Raw genomic sequence first — 22,024 nt, 5'->3', positions numbered from 1 at the left:
TGTATAATGAATGAATGAATAATGAATGTAATGTACATAATTGTATATTATATATAATGTATGTAATGTCCATACACTCAATCAAAATACTCAATATAAAAATATACATATTCCAATATACTTTCAAAAAGTTTAGACTCTTAACATTTACATAGTGTGCCTTTCACGTGTTCAAATATATAAATAAGGCTTTTATGAGATCAAATATAATTAACAAGAAAACTAACAAAAGACTTAAAAATGCCTTCAAAAAAATAATAGACAAAAAACCAGCCAATATGGTATTCCACCTACTAAAAAAAAAACCCAAAAAGTTTTCACATGCACTAACCGATAACTCTTCTCCCACAATCGATAGTTCCGCAGCTGCTGTGTTGGGCCGGCAAATTGTTTAACTTGCTAAATTTGTTAATAATGTTTTAAGAAGTTTCGACACCGAGCAAACCAGACCATCGCTATGTTTTCGATGTGCAAGCAGACGCACGCCGCCACGGCGGTGGAGTTTTCGATAGCGTGCCGCTTCTTCAACAATCTGGAGGAGAACCTGGTGGTGGCGGGCGCCAATGTGCTCAAAGTGTACCGGATAGCGCCCAACGTGGAGGCGGGCCAGCGTCAAAAGCTGAATCCCAGCGAGATGCGTCTGGCGCCCAAAATGCGACTGGAATGCCTAGCCACATATACCCTCTACGGCAATGTGATGTCGCTGCAGTGCGTCTCATTGGCGGGGGCCATGCGGGATGCTCTGCTGATTAGTTTCAAGGACGCAAAATTGTCCGTACTGCAGCACGATCCAGATACGTTTGCCCTGAAAACCCTTTCCCTTCACTATTTTGAGGAAGATGATATTCGTGGCGGCTGGACGGGTCGCTATTTTGTGCCCACAGTTCGCGTGGATCCTGATTCTAGGTGTGCCGTCATGTTGGTCTACGGCAAACGTTTGGTGGTCCTGCCCTTTCGCAAGGACAACAGTCTAGACGAGATCGAGCTTGCGGATGTGAAGCCAATTAAAAAGGCTCCAACGGCAATGGTCAGCAGGACGCCTATTATGGCTTCGTACCTGATAGCGCTGCGAGATCTGGATGAGAAGATCGACAATGTTTTAGACATACAATTCCTGCACGGCTACTATGAACCAACGCTGCTTATACTCTACGAGCCGGTGCGCACCTGTCCCGGAAGAATAAAGGTGCGCTCCGATACCTGTGTTTTGGTGGCCATTTCGTTGAACATTCAGCAGCGAGTGCATCCGATTATTTGGACCGTGAACAGTCTTCCATTTGACTGTCTACAGGTTGGTCTGAACTTATTAAAATTCCCTTTTTCTTTTAAGAGTCAAAACGTTTAATGTGTCATTTTTACTTTACAGGTTTACCCGATTCAGAAGCCCATTGGTGGTTGTCTGGTGATGACAGTTAATGCTGTAATCTATCTTAATCAGAGTGTTCCTCCATATGGCGTCAGTTTAAACAGTTCAGCAGACAATAGCACTGCGTTTCCACTGAAGCCACAGGATGGCGTTCGGATCAGTTTGGATTGTGCCAACTTTGCTTTTATTGATGTCGACAAGCTGGTGATCTCGCTTCGCACTGGAGATCTATACGTGCTCACGCTTTGTGTTGACTCAATGAGAACGGTTAGGAACTTCCATTTCCACAAAGCAGCCGCCAGTGTGCTAACTAGTTGTATCTGCGTTCTGCACTCCGAATACATATTTTTGGGATCACGTCTCGGAAATTCACTATTGCTGCACTTTACAGAGGAGGATCAGAGCACGGTCATTACTTTGGATGATGTGGAACAGCAAACGGAGCAGCAGCAAAGGAATCTGCAGGACGAGGAGCAGATTATGGAGGAAATTTTTGATGTAGATCAATTGGAAATGGCGCCCACCCAGGCAAAATCGCGTCGCATCGAGGATGAGGAACTAGAGGTACGTAAACAATATATATTTAGCTACCCTCAGTTCTGTACTGCTTCTAAATTTTGACTTTGTTACAGGTGTATGGTTCTGGAGCTAAGGCATCTGTTCTTCAATTGCGAAAATTCATTTTTGAGGTGTGCGACAGTCTAATGAATGTAGCACCAGTCAACTACATGTGCGCTGGAGAAAGAGTGGAATTCGAAGAGGATGGCGCTACGTTGCGACCGCATGCAGAATCTCTGCAAGATGTGAAGATAGAGCTGGTCGCTGCCACGGGTCATAGCAAAAACGGAGCTCTGTCCGTATTTGTAAACTGCATTAATCCTCAAATCATTACAAGCTTTGAGTTAGACGGTTGTCTTGATGTGTGGACTGTGTTTGATGATGCCACTAAGAAGTCTTCACGAAACGATCAGCATGATTTCATGTTGCTTTCACAAAGGAATTCTACTTTGGTTCTGCAAACAGGACAGGAAATTAATGAGATCGAGAACACGGGTTTTACGGTAAACCAGCCGACCATATTTGTCGGAAATCTCGGACAGCAGCGGTTCATTGTTCAGGTAAGTTTAAGGTACTGTTAATAGGGCAATGGGTATGTAATAATTTATTTATTATTAGGTCACCACCCGCCATGTCAGATTATTGCAAGGAACTCGGTTAATCCAAAATGTCCCCATTGAGGTGGGCTCGCCAGTGGTACAGGTGTCTATAGCAGATCCCTACGTTTGCCTGCGAGTGTTAAACGGTCAGGTCATCACATTGGCTCTGCGAGAAACTCGTGGAACTCCTCGTTTAGCTATCAATAAGCATACCATAAGCAGCTCTCCCGCAGTTGTTGCCATTTCGGCGTACAAAGATTTATCAGGACTATTCACAGTAAAAGGTGATGATATAAACCTGACGGGCAGCTCAAACAGTGGATTTGGACATAGTTTTGGTGGCTACATGAAGGCAGAACCCAACATGAAGGTGGAGGACGAAGAAGATCTGCTCTACGGTGATGCCGGAAGTGCCTTCAAGATGAACAGCATGGCGGATTTAGCGAAGCAATCGAAACAAAAGAACTCGGACTGGTGGCGACGTCTTCTTGTGCAAGCAAAGCCCAGCTATTGGTTAGTTGTTGCCCGTCAGAGTGGCACTTTGGAGATCTACTCTATGCCGGACATGAAGCTTGTATATCTCGTGAACGATGTGGGCAATGGTGCTATAGTTCTAACGGATGCGATGGAATTCGTGCCCATTTCACTGACTACGCAGGAGAACTCGAAGGCGGGCATTGTTCAGGCTTGTATGCCACAGCATGCTAACTCTCCACTGCCATTGGAATTGAGTCTAACAGGATTGGGTCTAAATGGAGAAAGACCTTTACTCATGGTCAGGACTCGAGTAGAGCTGCTTATATACCAGGTATTCAGATATCCCAAGGGTCATCTGAAGATACGTTTCCGAAAGCTGGATCAACTGAATTTGCTGGACCAACAGCCGACGCATATTGAGTTGGATGAGAACGACGAGCAGGAGGATATAGAATCTTATCAAATGCAACCAAAGTATGTCCAAAAACTTCGACCATTCGCCAACGTTGGAGGACTCTCCGGGGTTATGGTATGTGGAGTCAACCCTTGCTTTGTGTTTCTAACATTCCGAGGAGAACTTCGCATACATCGGCTGCTCGGTAACGGAGATGTGCGTAGCTTTGCTGCCTTCAACAATGTTAATATTCCCAATGGATTCCTTTACTTTGACACCACCTATGAGCTTAAGATCTCCGTCTTGCCCAGCTACTTGAGTTATGACTCCACTTGGCCGGTGAGAAAGGTTCCCCTCAGATGTACACCAAGACAACTTGTTTACCATCGGGAGAATCGGGTTTACTGCCTAATCACTCAAACAGAGGAACCGATGACCAAGTACTATCGCTTTAACGGAGAGGATAAGGAGCTGTCCGAGGAAAGCCGTGGCGAGAGATTCATCTACCCCATTGGCTCGCAATTCGAAATGGTTTTAATTTCTCCAGAAACCTGGGAAATTGTGCCCGATGCATCAATTTCCTTTGAGCCCTGGGAACACGTAACCGCCTTTAAGATCGTTAAGTTGTCTTACGAAGGTACAAGATCAGGACTCAAGGAATACCTTTGCATTGGAACTAACTTTAATTACAGTGAGGACATAACCAGCAGAGGAAATATTCACATTTATGATATTATTGAAGTGGTTCCTGAACCCGGAAAGCCAATGACAAAATTCAAGATAAAGGAAATATTTAAGAAGGAGCAGAAGGGACCAGTTTCAGCCATTTCAGATGTTTTGGGTTTTCTGGTCACGGGTCTTGGCCAGAAGATCTATATTTGGCAGCTGCGCGATGGAGACCTTATTGGAGTGGCTTTTATAGATACAAATATCTATGTCCACCAGATTATCACCGTGAAATCCCTGATTTTTATTGCCGATGTTTACAAATCCATAAGTTTATTGCGCTTCCAGGAGGAGTATCGCACATTGTCGTTGGCCTCGCGAGATTTTAATCCGCTGGAGGTTTATGGAATTGAATTCATGGTGGACAACTCCAATCTGGGTTTCCTGGTGACCGATGCCGAGCGAAATTTAATTGTCTACATGTACCAGCCGGAGGCCAGGGAATCACTGGGTGGCCAGAAACTTCTCCGCAAGGCGGATTATCACCTGGGTCAGGTGGTAAACACCATGTTTCGAGTGCAGTGCCATCAAAAGGGATTGCATCAGCGCCAACCGTTCCTGTACGAAAACAAGCATTTCGTAGTCTATGGTACCCTGGATGGAGCTCTGGGCTATTGCTTGCCCCTTCCCGAGAAAGTGTACAGGAGATTCCTTATGTTGCAGAACGTTCTAGTTTCCTACCAAGAACACCTTTGCGGCCTCAATCCCAAGGAATACCGCACTCTGAAGTCTTTCAAGAAACAAGGCATTAACCCGTCTCGCTGCATCATTGACGGAGATTTAATTTGGTCATATCGCCTAATGGCCAATTCGGAACGCAATGAGGTGGCGAAGAAGATTGGCACGCGGACTGAAGAAATCCTGGGCGATTTGCTGGAGATCGAACGACTAGCCAGCGTTTTTTAGACATCCTCTGGTGTCAAAGATGTAAAGTTTTAGTTGGTAGTTGTATTTGTAATTTATGTTACGAGTTTCTCAATTGTAAATCTAGTTTTATAATCTAATCAAAGCCACAACAAAATATTTTGTTAAGTAAACTTGGTGTTTCCAATGGTTTTGATGGTATGGAAAACAATTCTGTGTGCGCACAGTAATCTACGAAAGCTTTTTGGACTATAGATCAATAATACAATTTATGATGTATGCTAACTATTTTAAAGATTTATAACCATGAATAGTCAAAGTGTAGGGCTAAATCTCCAAATAGATTGCTTTCTTTCTCGTGGGTTTTAGATTTATGCGGAATTAGCTCTCTGTGTAAGAAAAGATTGAAGTTCAAGGAATTTGAAACCATTACCGAAATCAAACAATCGAAGACATAAATTAGACGCTTTTGTGATGCGTCTTGCCTGTGTCACAGCTGGAGCTGATGGCATTCTTGTATTTTATAATATATATAATGTATATGTATACTAGAATATTCATTGTATAAACTAACAACATCATCAGTATCAGTATCAGTTAGTTAACTCAATGTGCAACGGCCAATGACAGGCGTACACTCGTCGAACGAAGAAAATACACATTTCCAATCGAAGATCATCCGAAAAAATGAAAGAAAACTTATAGGCGATGTATAATTAAAGAAATTGCAAACTGTCTGCTTAATTGGTACTTGGTAGTTTGTAGGTGGTGCGTATGTGGTTTCATGTGTAATATGAAGGACATGTGGGAATTTGTGGGTGTCTGTGGAAGGCGCTTCGTGTGTCCTTGTTTCGTTGAGCAACTAATTTAGTTCAGATAGCGAAAACAATTTTTAAGGCGGCTAGGCGACAGGCAAACAAATTATGCGGATTACGAGCTGATATATTTATGTGTACGTAGTGGTGACTCCAAAATCCCTGCCAGCTTAGCTAGCCCTCGATCTGAGATCGCAGGCGGGGGCGTGGCAAGTCCCCAAAAACAGCCTCGCCATGGACACTTTTGGTCAGCGCTTGGATGCTGGCCGCTATGTCGATGTTGTCCATTCCCTGCCAAAGAGATCAGTCATTAGTTTCATATGTTTTGCGGTATCCAAAGGTAATCTCACCTCCTCGCAGCCCTGTCCGAAATTATTGTTGTTGGCCACAGCAGCTCTTTCAGCCAGCGTGGTGTTGGCTATCTCGATGGGCAGACTCCGGGCAAAGTTCATCAACTGCGCATGGCTGGGACGTCCTCCACTTCGCACTGGTATGGAAATGGAACTATCCGGGTCCAGAGCATCTGTAAGTGACATAATGTGGTAAAAACAAAAATTGATGTGAGGTATAATTTTCTAGTACTCACCTTCAGCTTCATCCGCAGTTTCATCATCCAGGACGCTGCGTAGGCCATTTTGTTGGCTCAGCTGCTGGAACGGATTGTGGTGATGCTGCTGCTGATAGATCAGGCTGCGCGGGTAGCTAGGCACTGGCACAGACTGAACCGGCACCGGAGCATCCACATCCTCCAGATCGAACAGGCAGTCATCCGCATCTTCGGAAACACTGGACTGACCCACTCCATTAGTGGTCAACGTCTGGGTGGTTGGACCACCAGCACCTCCGGCTGCCGATTGCTGCCGGAAGGTGGGACTGTTGCCCACACTCATAGGCGTGGCTTCTGGGGTGGCGGGAGGTGTGTCAAAGTTTGACATCTTCCTGGCCATCGAGACATTCTGCGGGGCCTGCTGCTGCTGCTGTTGCTGCGCCTGCAACTGTTGCTGCGGCTGCTGGTTCAGCGTTAGGAAGTTGGGCGGATGTGTCAGCGTAGTAGTTGGTGTGGTGGGTCCACCATTCAACTCACGCCGGCTGCTGATGGTGTTCCTGCGCCGGGCAGTGGCACTCTGCGGCTGATTGGCCGCCACATCAAGGGCGGGTAGCATGGCACGATCGAGAAGCTCCGAGGCCTGCTCGGGCAATGCTCGAATAACTTTGAACAGCAACGCGCAGTCCTGATCCGATTTCTCTCGGAAACTGTTTAGCAACTGGAACTGAGTGCGCGTATACCGCTCGATTCTCTCGTTTGTCTCCACAATCTCTTCCTGCAATCGCGCCTGCTGGTGCGCTTGTAGCATTCTCAATCTTTGCACCGTGGCATCCGTGGGATTAGCAGACAGGGACCCGATACTCAGACTCGATGCTGAGTTGGATAATCCACTGGTGGGTCCAGTAGACCCAGAGTCACTACCTGTATGATCCATGATCAGCATCTCGAAGGTCTCCGAGAAGGCTTTGTTGGACTTCCTTAGAGCCAGCTCGTCGCTGCTGGTCAGCAGCGTGCAGTTAATGAGGTAGAGAGTGGGCGTGGCTCCTGCGCCCGCCGTCAATCGCTTGGCGCACAGCACCTCCTTGCAGTTGATGCACAGGCTCAGCTGCCAGCTCTGGCCAGCTGCTTCCAGCGTGAGACCATACAACAGCTCCCGCTGGTTAATCACAGCCACGGTGAGGTCTGGAATGGGACCATAGGCCTGAAACGGCAAGGAAAGTTGAATGTTAATGCTTGTTCAAGAAAATATTTAATGACTCATTTCTAGAAACAAACAGAGAAGCAATATATAATAGATCATTCTAATATTTTTACACTTTTTATCACCACAAAAAGTGGTTATGGATTTGGGGTATTAAGCTTTCCCTAGGTGCAACCCTCACATTCATATTAAATTGTATTACCTCTAGTCAACAAGTTGATAAGACTTTCCACACAGTCTGGCCAATGTCTGATAAAGAGGGATTACCAATTTGCCCCATTATTATCTGCACTTCTGATCACGACAGAAAAGCCTTTCTTCGTTGTTTACCCAGTCAACAACCCCGCCGCACAGTAGTTCAAGTGCAAATTTGTCAATTATGTTCATTTCGAGTGCGGCACCCGATTGTGGGAAGACTTATCGGAAAACAAGAAACCGCTGATGAACACGAAAACAACAAACAATTAGTGCAATGGCAAAATGATGTTGATGCTGGGGTGCCAAATAGCAAGCGACAAAAAGACTTGAATTACTCTGCTTGTCATGTCACCATGACAACAGAAGATGTGATGATGGGTAAACAAGTTCATGATATCGCTGAATCGATTAAAATAGTCTGGCTTTCGAATGCCAAAATAGAAACATATAAGTCGGTCTGACAATAAAACTTAAATATCCACCGTCATAATGTCCCTCTGATTTATATAGTTAAATTCCCCCACTTATGCAAAATAATTCCGGCATGTTTGGAATCGTAGCACGTGTTGGCCGACTGGCACAAGAGAGAAAAACACTTATTATAGACGTGCTTGGCTAAATTTGACACTGGCGTCCAACACAATCAAGTAATATTCATATAACTTGGACAATGAGGAACCCAGGGCGATCCGAGGAGCGGGTGGGAGCGACACTGGACACAAGTGCACAAACAACCATTCGCACACGTAGATACACCGAATTAAATTGAATTAACGTACGAAGTGCAAACGTCAACAGAAATCAAATACAACGTTGCCCCCGTCAGCTCAGCGCTTCTGAATCGCATAGCATCGTTTTCCATATAACCATCATCACTTTTGCCAGGTGGGCAGGGAAAATAAAAGATCATCTCGGACCTGATCACATATCATTTAAATGCTTTGTCCTATTGAACAGTATTATTCTAGTCTTTGGTATGGGTCATGCTCTTCGATAATTATTGCATTCAAGGGACAATCGTGCCCGCACATTGAATAAAGTTTCAAATGTCGGACCTAATCACATATAATTTTAATGTTTGTTCTATTATTAACTAAAACAGGGTTGGAGTCATGCTCAGCCTCACATTGAATGAAGTTTCAAATCTTTATTTAATTAAATTCTTGAACTAAAACGAGGAGTCAAAAGGCTGATAGTATTATAAACTTAGCTGGCAGCTCAATTTCCGGCATATTAAAGTTGCAGCTGCATTCGTTCATCTTTATTTGGAAATTTGTTTTCGCATCCATTTCGGACAATAACAAGTTGCGGTCACACCCACTCAAAAAATATTGTTTTCAATGCAAATTCCGAACTTGTTTACAGCGAGTGCGGTAATATCTAATCGGACCCAGTCAGTCGGCGGCAATAATTATATGAATGAAACCGAAAAGGCACTAAAATGTGACACAGCAAATGCATTGTTGTCAAGTGTTTTGGCACTTGGCTGATATTATATATTATTGCTGGCAAACGCATAAACATATTTATGGGCTCAAGCCTATTTGCTCGGCTTAAAATTGCAGTTTTATGGCTGTTTTCGTAACCGCAACACCCGACTGACTTGTTGTTCTTGCTGCTAATTTGTTTCGCTGATACCCTGTAAGCTGGTGATTTTGGCGGAATGAGTCGTTATGCTTGTTCGATTGAGGTACTGATAAGATACGTGTTATTTGTTAAAAGAGTACATACGCGACTATGCTTTTAGATTTATGATTTGATCTGCTGGGAACGCGTAATTAAGATTAGAACACATTTCCAAATTGAGTATCTATCTTGAATGGAAAGTTTCTCGCCATGCGAATCTAGGGTAACTAATCTATCGATCATTTGCTGATCGCCATCCATCATTCATTCTGGATTTTTGAGCTTTGTTTATGGTTTTATGGCACAGCCTGGCTAAACCAAAGGTGGGTGTTTTTGTTGACTCGTTTGACGGGCCCCAAACGGCGGACATTATCAGTTATGATTTAAGACAAACTGTCATCATAGCCATTCTGCATAGCTGAATTACCTTGCCCTCCCATTCAGTTTACCCTTTGCTTGCCAAACATTTTGCATTCGATTACGCCTCTCCCGCAATTCGCGATCTGCCAAATGTCAATGACTCTTCTCAGTGACTTTCAGACTGCAATGACAACAATTGAAGGCAATAGTAGTTCTCGTCGTCGTCGTCGTCACTTCATTGGATTGCTTAATTAACCTAACTGCATGTTGGAATGATCGACTCTAGCGTAATTGAAATGAAATGTCTGCGCTGTCCTGCTAATTATGCTGTGGCGCCACCTAGTGGCCGGAACCAGTGGCTGTTAGCTAATTAAATAACCGTTTACGTTCGACTTTGACGTATGACCATTTGCTTTATGGCCAGCCCGGCATTTGATTAATTGTAATCGCGTCTTCTGGCCGAAAAAAAAAAAACAAAAAACAAAGTAAATAATAATAAATAAAACATGGCGTGTTCTTGCTGGATGAGCTTCTGAATGAGATGGCAATCGGCTGGCCGAAAGAGATGCAAAATCGCCAGAGGAAACGCGCCAAGGAGCACGTAACTCAGCCGCACGCTCTTCGCATATCGGAAATCAGTATAAACCGATTTAATTGAATCGCGACATTTAGGTAATGTATGCAATCTAGACGGAATCAATTGCATTGGTGCCAACTGTCGAAAACGTTGTCCAACTGTCAGCGGTAGTCCGTGGATTATTGCAAACAAAAACATGCTGTTTTAATTTATTGACACTTGGATGAAGCTCAGAAACTATAGCGATTAATTAGATTAGATTTATAAATCTTTTTTTAACTTCGTATACTCCATATGTGAATACAACTTTGGCTTGGTACGAAAGCAACTGAAACTTTACCTTCTCCGTGCTAGCACAGATGTATGTACTTATATAATTACATAATGTGGCCGTAAAGTCGACTATAACTTGAGAGTTATGTTCGGGCAATGTGGGACGGGAAATACAAATGCATTATTATGGAGCTATCAAGTGATTCTGCTGTTCAGTTATGCTGCAAAGCAAATGATGACGGCTCCTAGGCTGTTTGCTATCATCGAAACCCTAGCGCACTTCAATTGCCTGGCCTGTATCTATTTTATTTGGATTTTTTCTGCCGTTTATAGGCTGAGGCAATTGAAATTCATATCAGCGGAGTGGTGGTGTCTGGAAATAATGCATATTCCCGCCTCTGCTTATGCAACCAGAACGATTCCCATAAAACAAACAACTTTAGAGCAGAATGTACATATGTATGTGTGTAATAATTTCTCGCATTTTGCACATTGCTGCATAATTAATTTGTTGTTGCGCGAGGCGGCTGTGTAGTTTAATTGATTGCCCGGCATTAATTAAGCCTGTGGCGCGACACTTGATGTGCCTAATGGTTCTGCCTACCTTCTCGTGGTCGCCGCCGACTAACCCTATCATTTTCCACTTGTATATTTTGTTGCATATCAATTCGCCGCGTTATTGACTTGGTGAAAAACAAACGCATTAAACTGTGTCCAATGGAAGAGAAATTAGCTGTTTGTAACACATCGAATACAATATTTTTCCCTTAACGGCCCAGATAAAGATGGTACGCAAATAAAGATATGGTGAACAAACACTTGGTGCCTTAAGCCCTTTGAATTATTATGTTATTCTCCTGTGCGATAATCATTTGCTTATCAGTTCATCTCGTATTGGTCTGATATCACACTTGAAAGTCTAACAGAAGGCGGGGGGTGGGGGGTGAAAATGCATGGAGGGGGGCATTAACCTGTTGCAAGTGGCACCTTCGTTAATTACCAATCAATCAGGTCGTCAATCATCCGTGGCTGGCACACCTTTGGCCGAAAAAAAATGATCGAAAGAAGAGAAAATAACAATCATCCGGCGGCCGATTGACGCATTTTCCTTTGTTTTGTTTTCCATTTCTAATTCTATTTTCATTGGATTTTACTTTTTTTTATAGCTTTGAGATAACTCGTCTTGTTGCGTTTCATCGGCAGAAACCGAAACTGAGCCAAAAAGCAAATAAGTTGTAAACAAATCAACTGGCAAAAGAAACTACGAAAATAATCTTTTATAGATTTGGATCCCCCTCGAAATGGGGATTGCGAGGAGGTGGGGTGGGTTCGCTCTGGGGTGCGACTTGGTGTTCGCCTCGCTGCTCACGAATAATACAATTTAATACCCTCTTCTTCCTCTTTGGATTTTTTTCAGTTTTAGTTTTGCCTCTTTTATTTTGTGTCGAAAAAAAGCAAACACATTTCGCTCAGATACGTCGCCGTCGCTCGTTGGCCATTATCATAAACAACTTTAGACAGCTGGGGACACACGCGCTTGCTGGGCGTTTTCGCTCTGCGGATTGCGATGCCAATTTGTATTGCCGCGCTCCACCACCACCATTGGTTTTTGAAAAATTTCCACTACCAATCGGCGGGCTTACGATTTGGCCAGTCCCTCCATCTAGGGCTTTTGTTGTGCTCCTCCGTTTCTTGCTTCTTGTTTCTTGGGTTCTTTCTGAGTCACTCGGTCGCCTTAGTCCGATTTAAGCCCCCCATAAAAGTGTCTTTGGGTCACTTGTTGGTCGAAACTTGTTTTTTTTTTGTCTTTGTTTTTCTTTTTCAGCCATCTAATGGGCCTAATATTTAGGGTTTTGGGTTTGTTTCTTGATTGGGATTAATTGTTTTCACAATTTAAAGGGCCAATATACGTATTCCATTAAAATGGGTTCGTTTCTGAATCGTATCAAGATTTACATATAGGGCAGTTTCGCTATAAAAGTTATATTTTAAAGACTTCAAAATGATGCCTATCTCGACTAGTGTTTATGTGATTGTTTATTAATTTTAACTGCCAATCCACTTAAATTGCGGTTTTGTAATTAATTATCTGCCAAGCTTTTACTACAGATCGTACACGTATTACAAAATTAATTGCTGTCATGTTCAACTTTCTAAACCAATTTAAGCTCATTGTTTTCCAAGTTTACCCCCTCCCTTCACCCGCCTCCCTCATTCACACTTCCCTAGTAAAATGTTGCCTTATCTACGAAAAAACAAAAAAGGGAAAAATAGTAAAAAAAGCGTATCATTCAATGTCGTTTGAAAACAAAATCTGATAAGGCCCCAGACCCAAAACATCGCATATAGTCTCGCCAGCCAGAGTGCCACCCGCCCCGCCCCTCACACGCCCCCTGGACCCCTGCTCCCAGAAGATATATATTTCGATCGGGATTAGAATGAGGAACTGGAAAAAAGCTAGGGAAACGTGCACACGTGTGCTCCCCGCCTACAGATTAAACATTTTTTTTAAGTAAATAAATGTGCTGAAATGAGTCGTAGCTCGATTGCCTACTCATGAAAATAAATCTATGTACATAGGTACTTATATTACTTACCGAACTGATTCTAAACTTGTTAAGATTAAAAAACATACTATAACAAGATTTTTGTGGCAACTTAACCAGTAAACATTCTGTTTCATTAACACAAAAGCAGTGTGCTAAGATGAATATTAAAATTCGAATATAGTACTGAATAAGCTACTTTACAAAAATTCCAACAACAAACAAATTGTAAAATCTTATGGAGTTATTTGATTTAAATAATAGGATGCTTAGCTATTATTATGCTATCAACATCTGTAATTAATCGTTACGAACTTTTTTTTATACGTTTTATACAGCCAAATGAGCTCATTATTTTCCCCCAGTGTGTAACAGTAAATTGAGCGCAACAATGTTTGCCCATCGGCAGTGCTAAGCAGACTTCGAACGGAGTGAGCGAGCAGGGGGCAGAAGGGGTAAAAGGGTTGAAGATTGGTTGGGGACTGGGGGACTATGGGTAGGTAGGTGTGCCAGTGTTATCTAAAAACTTTGACAAACAAATTTACGTTGCCGTGGATTTTGTTTGCCCAGCGCACCGCACAGCCGGCTACAACTCAAATTTAATAAGCAAACAGCAAAGATGGCGGCATTCTCGGGCCTGCCCAACGTCTGCTGTTAATTGTTAGTTTACTCGCTTTAGCTTTATACACACTCAAACCGGCCATATAAATAACAATATAAATATACGGTCAGCTATGTACATACATATATGTATTCCTACTAGAATAATGAGATCACCTCTGGCGATCCCAAAACGCGACCTGGGTCTATTTTCAGAGCTACCGAATTATAGAGTTGTGATAAGACATGATTATTTGTGCAAACGATCCAATTATAGCTTTTCCAGTCGTAAGAACTACAAGCCAATCAAATATTGATAAGCATACCAACACTATGAAAAAATAAGAACTAAATTATTTCAAGAATATTGGGTGTACCAGAGGTTGATGATCGAAAAGAAGCATATTAGAATTCATGTGTATAAGTTGCCTAAGTTGATTTCCATCTTAGAACTTTTTTTCTGAGCAATTCCTTAAAATTATCGAAAACTACTTTTTCCTCGTGTATTTGTTGAATTTTTCACTCCTATTTGCGTATCAAATTCAGACCCCTTGCTTCGTGTTTATCCGAAGTAAACAAATCTTTGTGGCCGCACATTTGACACAGTTTTCATTATTTATTTGTTTCTCGCCTGGCCACTACTATTATTTCTATTTTTTGGTTGCTTTGGGTTGTGGCTCAGAGCAAATATTTATGCCAAGACATCATAATTGGGGGGAAGCAATGAAATTAACCCCTCGCCCGAAAAAATCACGCATGCTAAACGTGATCGACCAAAAAAAGAAGAAAAATCAAATCAGAGAATCAAATCAACCCCCCGACCCAAAATAACACCCCTTTTGGCATTCTTCATCCCTCCTTGCACACGCAAAATAAATTATTCGCGTTTAGATATTTTGAACATTGCTCGGTAGCCAAGAAGAGGTGTTTTCGCTTTATTTTCTTTTATTTTTAGCCGCCTGGCGATTTCTCAATTCAAGAATTTATAGTTCTGTTTACACGAGAGCGTCGAGCAGTGCGCATTTGTATGGCACTCAGTACCTACATATGCACATATGTACATACAAGTACATATGTAGCCAAGTACATACAAGGCCCATGGAAAAGGTTAAGAGTTTACGAGCAAGGGCCAGGCTCATTAGATTGGATCTAAGATTGGTCAGTTCGTTCGGTGGAGTGGCTGAAGAGTGGGCTTTATTACGGTACGGCAATCGACTGCGGCAGCCTTCAAGGTTATATTTGTTAAAGATTAACATTGGTTTTCAATTAAACGACACGCGCGCTGCGAGCAGCTGGTCATATATGTATTTTTTCATATATTTATGCAGGGTTAAAGGGGTGGCTAACTCTGATTGACCAGTGTATTCTTTTGGGACCCTGAAACACTGACCTTGCCATATCAAAATGGCAATTTCCTGCTCGGGATGATTTGCTGCTTTTCAAGAAGTCAGTAAATGGAACAAATCCCATAAACAGTCAATCTAAAAGATATAATCCAATTGGCACATCAATACATAGCTACAACTTAGTGAAAAGTATAGAATACAACCTCAACAATTTCACTCTAATTTTAAGATGGCCCATCCACAGAAGGCGAGAGTAAAACTCACAGTTTGGGTAGGAAATATATTTTTTAAACAAATATATAACATTAAGACAGGTATTATTATTAATTTCATAGACACATTTCATCACCATTGTTTATTGGTTTTTTAAGGTCTCTTTTTTGTTTTTGCAATTAAGCCCAACTCGCCTGATTTTCGATAATGTACTAGTGATTTCTCGTTGCCAAGTCGGGCCCACTTATCATTCCACTTACTATTATTGTTACACAAGCCCATGCAAACCGCCTCGATTCACAGACTTTACATTTGATAATGGCTATTTTTAGAGTACACAAACGTTGTCACTGCAGCCGCGCCTTATATTCTACTGCCCCCCACATGAGGAAAATATAAGTTAAACTGATTGATAACTCGTGCTTGGGATTTGCTGTCTTTTGGTATTTGTTTTGTGGAATCGGTGGATTGGAAAACGGTTTTCGGTTTCATAACGCGATTTACTGGGCTAAAAATAAACACATGGGCATTAGCATATGAATGCAGTTGTTGTCTCTTGTTTTAGCTTTATTCATCAATCCTGTTTCTCGGCCCATTCAGAGATCGTTTTGTTTTTATTTTCAATTAACCAATTTCCACAGGTGATTGTAAATAGGGCGGAGGAAAGCGAGTCCCACTGATTAAGGGCTCTAATCATAAATAAGCGACTTGCAAAGGCAAAACTGAAGGCAGACATCGATTGACGACAGCGCGACTGGCAGCAATCAATTTATATATACTCTATACTATATGGAAAAGTAGCAGGGAGTATCAGTATTTGTGTCGTCGCGTTTTTACCGTTTGATAACCTAGAAAAAACGTCTAGGTAGGTGTGCGTGTGTGAGTGTGTGTGGGCGCTGGGCAATCAAAATTGATAAGGGGCGTGCTCACAATCACAGCTACTTAGTGCTGGATTAAGAGGCGATGGCAAACAAACTGCAAGATACATAAATTCATTTAGTAAATGACTTAGTTTCAGTCCATCCACACTGAACTATCTAAAGGAATGTGCAATAATGGTACACTCGGTTTACAAGATTTTTTTTGTATTTAATGTTGTCCCATAAAGTTTAAAATCTCCTGTTTGTAACAACTTAATAGCTGTAATAAATAATATGATGAACACATTTAATTCGCTTTGTTGACAATAACCATTCTATTCATGGCAAAATCATAAAGTATAATTGAGTGTTTTGTTTTTTAAAACAATCATAATTACAAACAGATGTCACCACTTTAAGTGCGTTTCGAGTTGGCGAGCACTATTGTCAGTCAATTTCACTTGTGTTACACAAGTCATTAGGAAGTTCGAGTTGACTAAATTCAAGCATAGCCTTGTAATGGCCCATCACACATCTTGCCCATATGTCGTCGTCCGGCATTTCAACAAATTTTATGCATAAATTCATAATTTAAACATTTCGAGGCCTACGCAGTGGAGAGCTTTTATGGGTAGGGATGGCAGATGGAAGATGCGGAGATGGGGGGCTGAGTTGTGGGGATGGTGCTCCGACTGTCAACTTGCCCATCAAGTGGGCCCCAAAAAGCCATTCGCCAGCGGTCCGCACATTTATGCCTTAGTGACCCCCTACCCGGCTTTCAATATACAAACGTATGTATGCATGGTTTTTATGGCTGCCTTTTGTGCGCCTACACATGGCAAAACATGGAATAGCATTGAAATTTGTATTAACCATGACAAGAAACTACTATGAATACAAAATTATAACCAATTTACTATAATAACTTAATCAAGAGGGGTGCGAGTTTACAGGGTATCAGATAGTGCACGTTAAGTGTTAGTCACTTGAGATTTTTTCAAAACTAGAAGCAATACGAATATTTATTTTGATATGAAGTTGTTTTTATCGTAAAGGCTCATAAATAAATAATCGAATCCCCAAGGATTACGAATTTATTATTTAGCTAGCAGTATGGCACTACTGATATCGTTTGCAGTTTCTTCGAGTGAGCGGCTCTTGGAGCCACTCCCCCTCCTTGGGCGCCCAGTGGGCCTTTTGGAGTCCCCCCCTCCCCTCTTCCGATGGCCGGACTACTCCGTCGACTTTACGGCGGTCCAGTACCCGGCCGGCCGCATTTGGAAATCTCGAAAACTTGTTTATCCAACACACACACAAACACAGTCCAATACACACTCGAAAAAAATATATATACTGGCAAGGGATGGGGGAAAGAATTATAAACAAGTTTTTTGTTTTGTATTTCGGCTCGGCCGTTGTTGTTCTTCCTCTGCCTCCGCCTTCGTCTTTGCCCCTCGCACCGCACCGCCCCGCGCACCCAACCCTCTCGACCGCTCTTTGTGCTTTTTACTTCTTGCTTGTGTTTTGTCGCTGGTTTCGTAATTTATTCTAAAAGCGTTCCGTTTTGGCTCTACATAGAGTGTATACATATAAACACACGAGTCTGCATACTGATTTATACATACAGACTCATACTTGTGGCATACATACATACATATATGCTGCGATGTGTATTTGAATAACAGTTATACCCTGATCAATGATATCGAAACTAACTCATCAGCTGCGAGGTACTTATTTTAGATGCACTACAGTTTTATGTTTGCCTGCTCAGAAACATTGGGGTTTTACAAAGTTTAATATAATATTATAATACCTTATAATATTCTAATACTCTAAACTAATATTCCTAACTTATAAAATACAATTTTTAATGTCTACACTCATTTTCACTGTGATAAATGAAATTTCGAAAGTGAGTGGATCTGAGAAGATAGCGTATCTGAGTTTCGAAGTAGTTGCACAATTTGTTTGCTTTGTTTTCATTTCGTTTTTAGTTTTGTTGTGAGCTTTGAATTATTCAAAATAACACTTTTGGTCTATTTGTCCGCGTTGCTGTTGTTGTAGCACGCCTCAGCGCTTTTGAAGTGGGTGCAACACAACACACAACACACCGAGCAACAAAAGCAACAATAACGGCTATAGCCGACGATCTGCCAACCGCAAAAACAAAAACTAACAAGACGTTCCCGTATTGGACAATTCAATTTTGCATTACAATAAATACAGCACTCGAGTTACAAACGTGCGGTGAAGGCACTTTTGTGCAAGCACCACGATAACCGATTTTTCCAATATTAATGAGTCAATGAGTCTACTCGAAATAAAAAATATTTAATTATATTTGAGCTTTGAGCTGGGAATATGACCTGTGAAAACTAAGCAATTACAATGGTGGCATGATCCTCCTGAGACCCTATCCACCCACTGGCTGTCAAACCTCGGACCAGCAACTCCAGTGGCTGTCAAAATGTGACGAGTACCGTGACCGAAGGAGGGGATAAAACGGAGACAGAGAGAAAGAAAGGGGGATAGGGAGATTTAACCTTGAAAAGTGGGAACAAGACAAGCGGCGATGACGCAGATATTCGGTTGTTTTTATTTTGTTAAATGGATAAGGTAGCACAAAAAACGAAAGAAAACGAAAAATGGAAAAATTCGGCACAACTTAATAATAACAACAATTGCGGGCAGAAAAAGTGAGGGGATAACTTCTTATACTGCGGGGCCCACCAAAGTATTATTTGCTTGCAAATGTCAACTACTCAAGAACCAGTTAACCTTCTCAATTAATACACTTATGATCCGAATTTATGCACATAATTTCAATATAAATATATTAACCATTCGATTATGAACTTAAATAAATTCATATTTCCTAATGGAAATTTTAAATGCCAAGATAACAACCTGGATATTTCCTTAAAGATTGCTTATGAGCTATTTGTTAGTAGTTTAATCATTTATTTTATATTAGATAAGAATTGTCATGCAAGCATTTCAAAAGGAAAGGGCTATAATTAAACCTTCATATCGCTTACATTATTCATTGATTTATTAGCAAAACAAATTAGTTTTTATTAGTTTTGATACTTATAAGAGTTGATAAATTCAAGTTTGGAAATTTACCAGTTCATTTATTTTCAACTGAGTTACAAAAGGAAACAATTAAAAACAACTTCAGTCACAACCCAGAAAACATGAGGTTTTTCAAGAAATCCCTGTTTAAAACAAAAGAATTAAACAAAAGAATTGTGAATTTAAGAAAGGACTAATGGACAAATTGGTGATCTATACTTTTGCACTTTATGTACAGATACATGTATAATTTGATAAAATCAAATGTACATGTATAATATATAGATATGCTTGTAAGTTCTACCTGTTCTTTTTCATAATTTAATAATTGGTTTACAAATAAATAATTCCAGGTGTATATTTATATTTTTTTCTAGTGACACCCTTTCTTTTGCAAGAAGGAAATAAATTTGGGACTTTATTAACCATTAACACACAACTTCCGAATTCCATAACTGGAATATTCTTCGCTTAACCCCTGAATGCCAACCCCTTTGTAACTTTGTGACGTTTTTGGGAAAGCGAAGCCGAACTGAAAATTTACTAAACGAAATTATGCAAATTACTTGCTGAGGGTGTGACAAATGAAAAGCAAGAGCGAATAAATCATAAAAAAACGCGAATAAAAACGGGAAAAATAAGGCGAGTGAAACAGAAGCTGACGCAGGAAACTAAAAATACCGGCGATCAGGTTGGCGAAGAGAATACCGAACAAGAACAGGGTGCTCCTGCTTGAAAAGGAGGAGCGAATGATAAACAGGTGCGGAAAGGGAGGGCAGTGTGGGAGAGGGGGGAGGGAAACGCCAGGGAGCAGAAGAAAGATGCGAGCTGCACTTGGGCAGACCGAAAATAAACCAGAAAATGTGAGGATTCCTCACGAGTAGAGTTTCCCATGAGCGAATGGATGACCCTATTTCTTCTTGCCCTTCCATATTCCCTACATCCCTTCACAGACCATCCCCTTCCCTTCCCTTCCCTTACATTCCATTCGCATTCCCATTCCTATTCCCGGTTCCAGGCCTACATATGTACATATGCATAGGCCTATGTTTGTTTTGTGTGTGTGAGAATAGGCGGCACAGGCAGAAACGGCAAAAAGCAAAAGCAAAAGCCATAGGCCGGCGCACAAAACATAAAGAACGATAATAAAAACACACACAACGCAACAACGCAAATACAGTGAATTTCGCTTAGCAATTACCTTGATTAATTCAACTAAATAAAGTGTACTTTTAAGTTAAGCTAGCTCCATACAAGTAATTAGCATCTTCAGCGCAAAAAAGTTACTTTAAAGTTATATTTGAATCTTGGTATGCTCCACTTTAGTTATATGCTTTGTTTGTGTTTACATTTTTTGGTTATAACAATGTTTTAACGGATTATGAATGTACATATTCTTGAGGAAACTGTGTATTCTTTTCCTTCTGGTCCTTTCAATCGTATCTGTACTGTGTGCCCGCAAAGGGAGCGACAGAGCGCACACTAGTGTCCCAGCATAGGCCTTTAGCCCATTGTTGTTGCTTTTTATGCTGCGCCGTTGTTGCCTTCGCCTACCCCCCAATCAATACATGCTCCATCCTGCTCTGGCTGCTAGCGATAATCGGTTGACGAACTACGGCTATATAGCGGCTATAGTACAGTGAGACTTACGTGCTTGAAGAACTCCAAGATATGGCCGTAGAAGACGAAGTCCATTGCATACTTCTGCTGGAACACCTGCGACAGGAGGATCGCGGTGGGTACTTCGCCGCTGGCGACCTCTGCGCCGCCCACGCGGCCCCCTGTGCCGCTGCTACTGTTGCTGCGCTGCAATTTCGAAGTCGAAGCAACGAAATTCGAGCATTTGCACGAGATCAACATGATTTTGTGTTATTGCCGGTTAGCTGATAACGGTAATTGATGCTTTGCTCTCCTTATCCTTCACTCTCTTTATCTTTCTATATTACTTCTCACTTCACTAGCAAAACACTTCGATGTTCTTCTTCCTCTTCCTTATTTATATCTTCACAGAGCTTGATAATAATAACAACAACAACAACGAGTCCTTTAAATCACTTTCCCGCTCAATGTTGTTCGATACGTCGAGTGCAATTCACAATCCCCTCGAGTAAGAAGTCGAAAGGCATTTGCGGGTGTTCCGAGATTTTACGAGTTTTCTTCTGGTGAGCGAAAACAATCGAACATAGCATACACCCACAACCGTTCAATTTTTTTGTCGACTGTCTCCGATATCAGGAGGTTGATTGCCTACAGCAATCGGTTATCGCGATGCAGTGTGACCGAAGGGTAAAATACCGCGACAGATTGGAAATTCCCTAAAAAATCTTCACAGAAACTGTTCCTGGTAACATCAGATGAAAAGTGATCTGGCAACTCTGAATGTTTGCAATGTTAACGGAGTGGCAATGTGGTTAACAGGGATAACTATTATATTGCAATGTTTAATTGCTTTAGCTTTCTACATCAAACATTATATTGCAGGCATTTTTATAAATAACTGTGAACAGGCATTATGTCAAAGGATTAATTAACTAACTTTTCGTTTCTTATAGGGGTAAATATAAAATAACCGAATGTATACATGTTGGGAGTTGCCACCCCAATTTAAGCAACCGTTGAGAGGCATTTTGAAAAGCATGGACTTGAACCATGTCAAATAAGTAACATGTAAAGTAAATGTAAGTAAATGGCACACATTTCGTTTTCTACAAGATTTTTGAGGAAAAGCAGCAAAAAGTTCTGAAATGGTTGTTCATAAATTCTTTTCATATATGTAGACACATAGATCATAGTAAAATGT

General features: G+C 41.5%; 2 protein-coding genes across 2 annotated transcripts; one reads left to right on the top strand and one right to left on the bottom strand.

The window, feature by feature from the left end:
- The first annotated feature begins 325 nt into the window (after positions 1 to 325).
- LOC6549536 (cleavage and polyadenylation specificity factor subunit 1) lies at positions 326 to 5,157 on the top strand. The gene is made up of 4 exons (XM_001975588.3): positions 326 to 1,291; positions 1,367 to 1,930; positions 1,999 to 2,484; positions 2,543 to 5,157. The coding sequence occupies exons 1-4, from the start codon at positions 458 to 460 to the stop codon at positions 5,024 to 5,026; spliced, it is 4,368 nt and encodes a 1,455-aa protein (XP_001975624.1). The 5' UTR covers positions 326 to 457; the 3' UTR covers positions 5,027 to 5,157.
- A 282-nt stretch (positions 5,158 to 5,439) lies between these two features.
- LOC6549537 (capon-like protein) lies at positions 5,440 to 21,524 on the bottom strand. The gene is made up of 4 exons (XM_001975589.3): positions 20,875 to 21,524; positions 6,386 to 7,547; positions 6,150 to 6,322; positions 5,440 to 6,090 (listed from the first exon to the last, which is right to left on the bottom strand). The coding sequence occupies exons 1-4, from the start codon at positions 21,082 to 21,084 to the stop codon at positions 5,974 to 5,976; spliced, it is 1,662 nt and encodes a 553-aa protein (XP_001975625.1). The 5' UTR covers positions 21,085 to 21,524; the 3' UTR covers positions 5,440 to 5,973.
- Between the last annotated feature and the right edge of the window lie 500 nt (positions 21,525 to 22,024).

This window comes from Drosophila erecta, unplaced genomic scaffold, assembly GCF_003286155.1.
Source record: "Drosophila erecta strain 14021-0224.00,06,07 unplaced genomic scaffold, DereRS2 tig00000092-arrow-pilon, whole genome shotgun sequence".
NCBI lineage: Eukaryota > Metazoa > Arthropoda > Insecta > Diptera > Drosophilidae > Drosophila > Drosophila erecta.
This window is presented reverse-complemented; position numbering and strand designations above follow the sequence as displayed.

Coding starts and splice junctions, on each gene's coding strand:
- LOC6549536 (XM_001975588.3), top strand. CDS start 458: ATGTTTTCGATGTGCAAGCAGACGCACGCCGCCACGGCGGTGGAGTTT. Junction 1,292..1,366: donor TTCCATTTGACTGTCTACAG/GTTGGTCTGAAC, acceptor TTTACTTTACAG/GTTTACCCGATTCAGAAGCC. Junction 1,931..1,998: donor TCGAGGATGAGGAACTAGAG/GTACGTAAACAA, acceptor ACTTTGTTACAG/GTGTATGGTTCTGGAGCTAA.
- LOC6549537 (XM_001975589.3), bottom strand. CDS start 21,084: ATGTTGATCTCGTGCAAATGCTCGAATTTCGTTGCTTCGACTTCGAAA. Junction 7,548..20,874: donor TCTTGGAGTTCTTCAAGCAC/GTAAGTCTCACT, acceptor TTGCCGTTTCAG/GCCTATGGTCCCATTCCAGA. Junction 6,323..6,385: donor AACTGCGGATGAAGCTGAAG/GTGAGTACTAGA, acceptor TGTCACTTACAG/ATGCTCTGGACCCGGATAGT.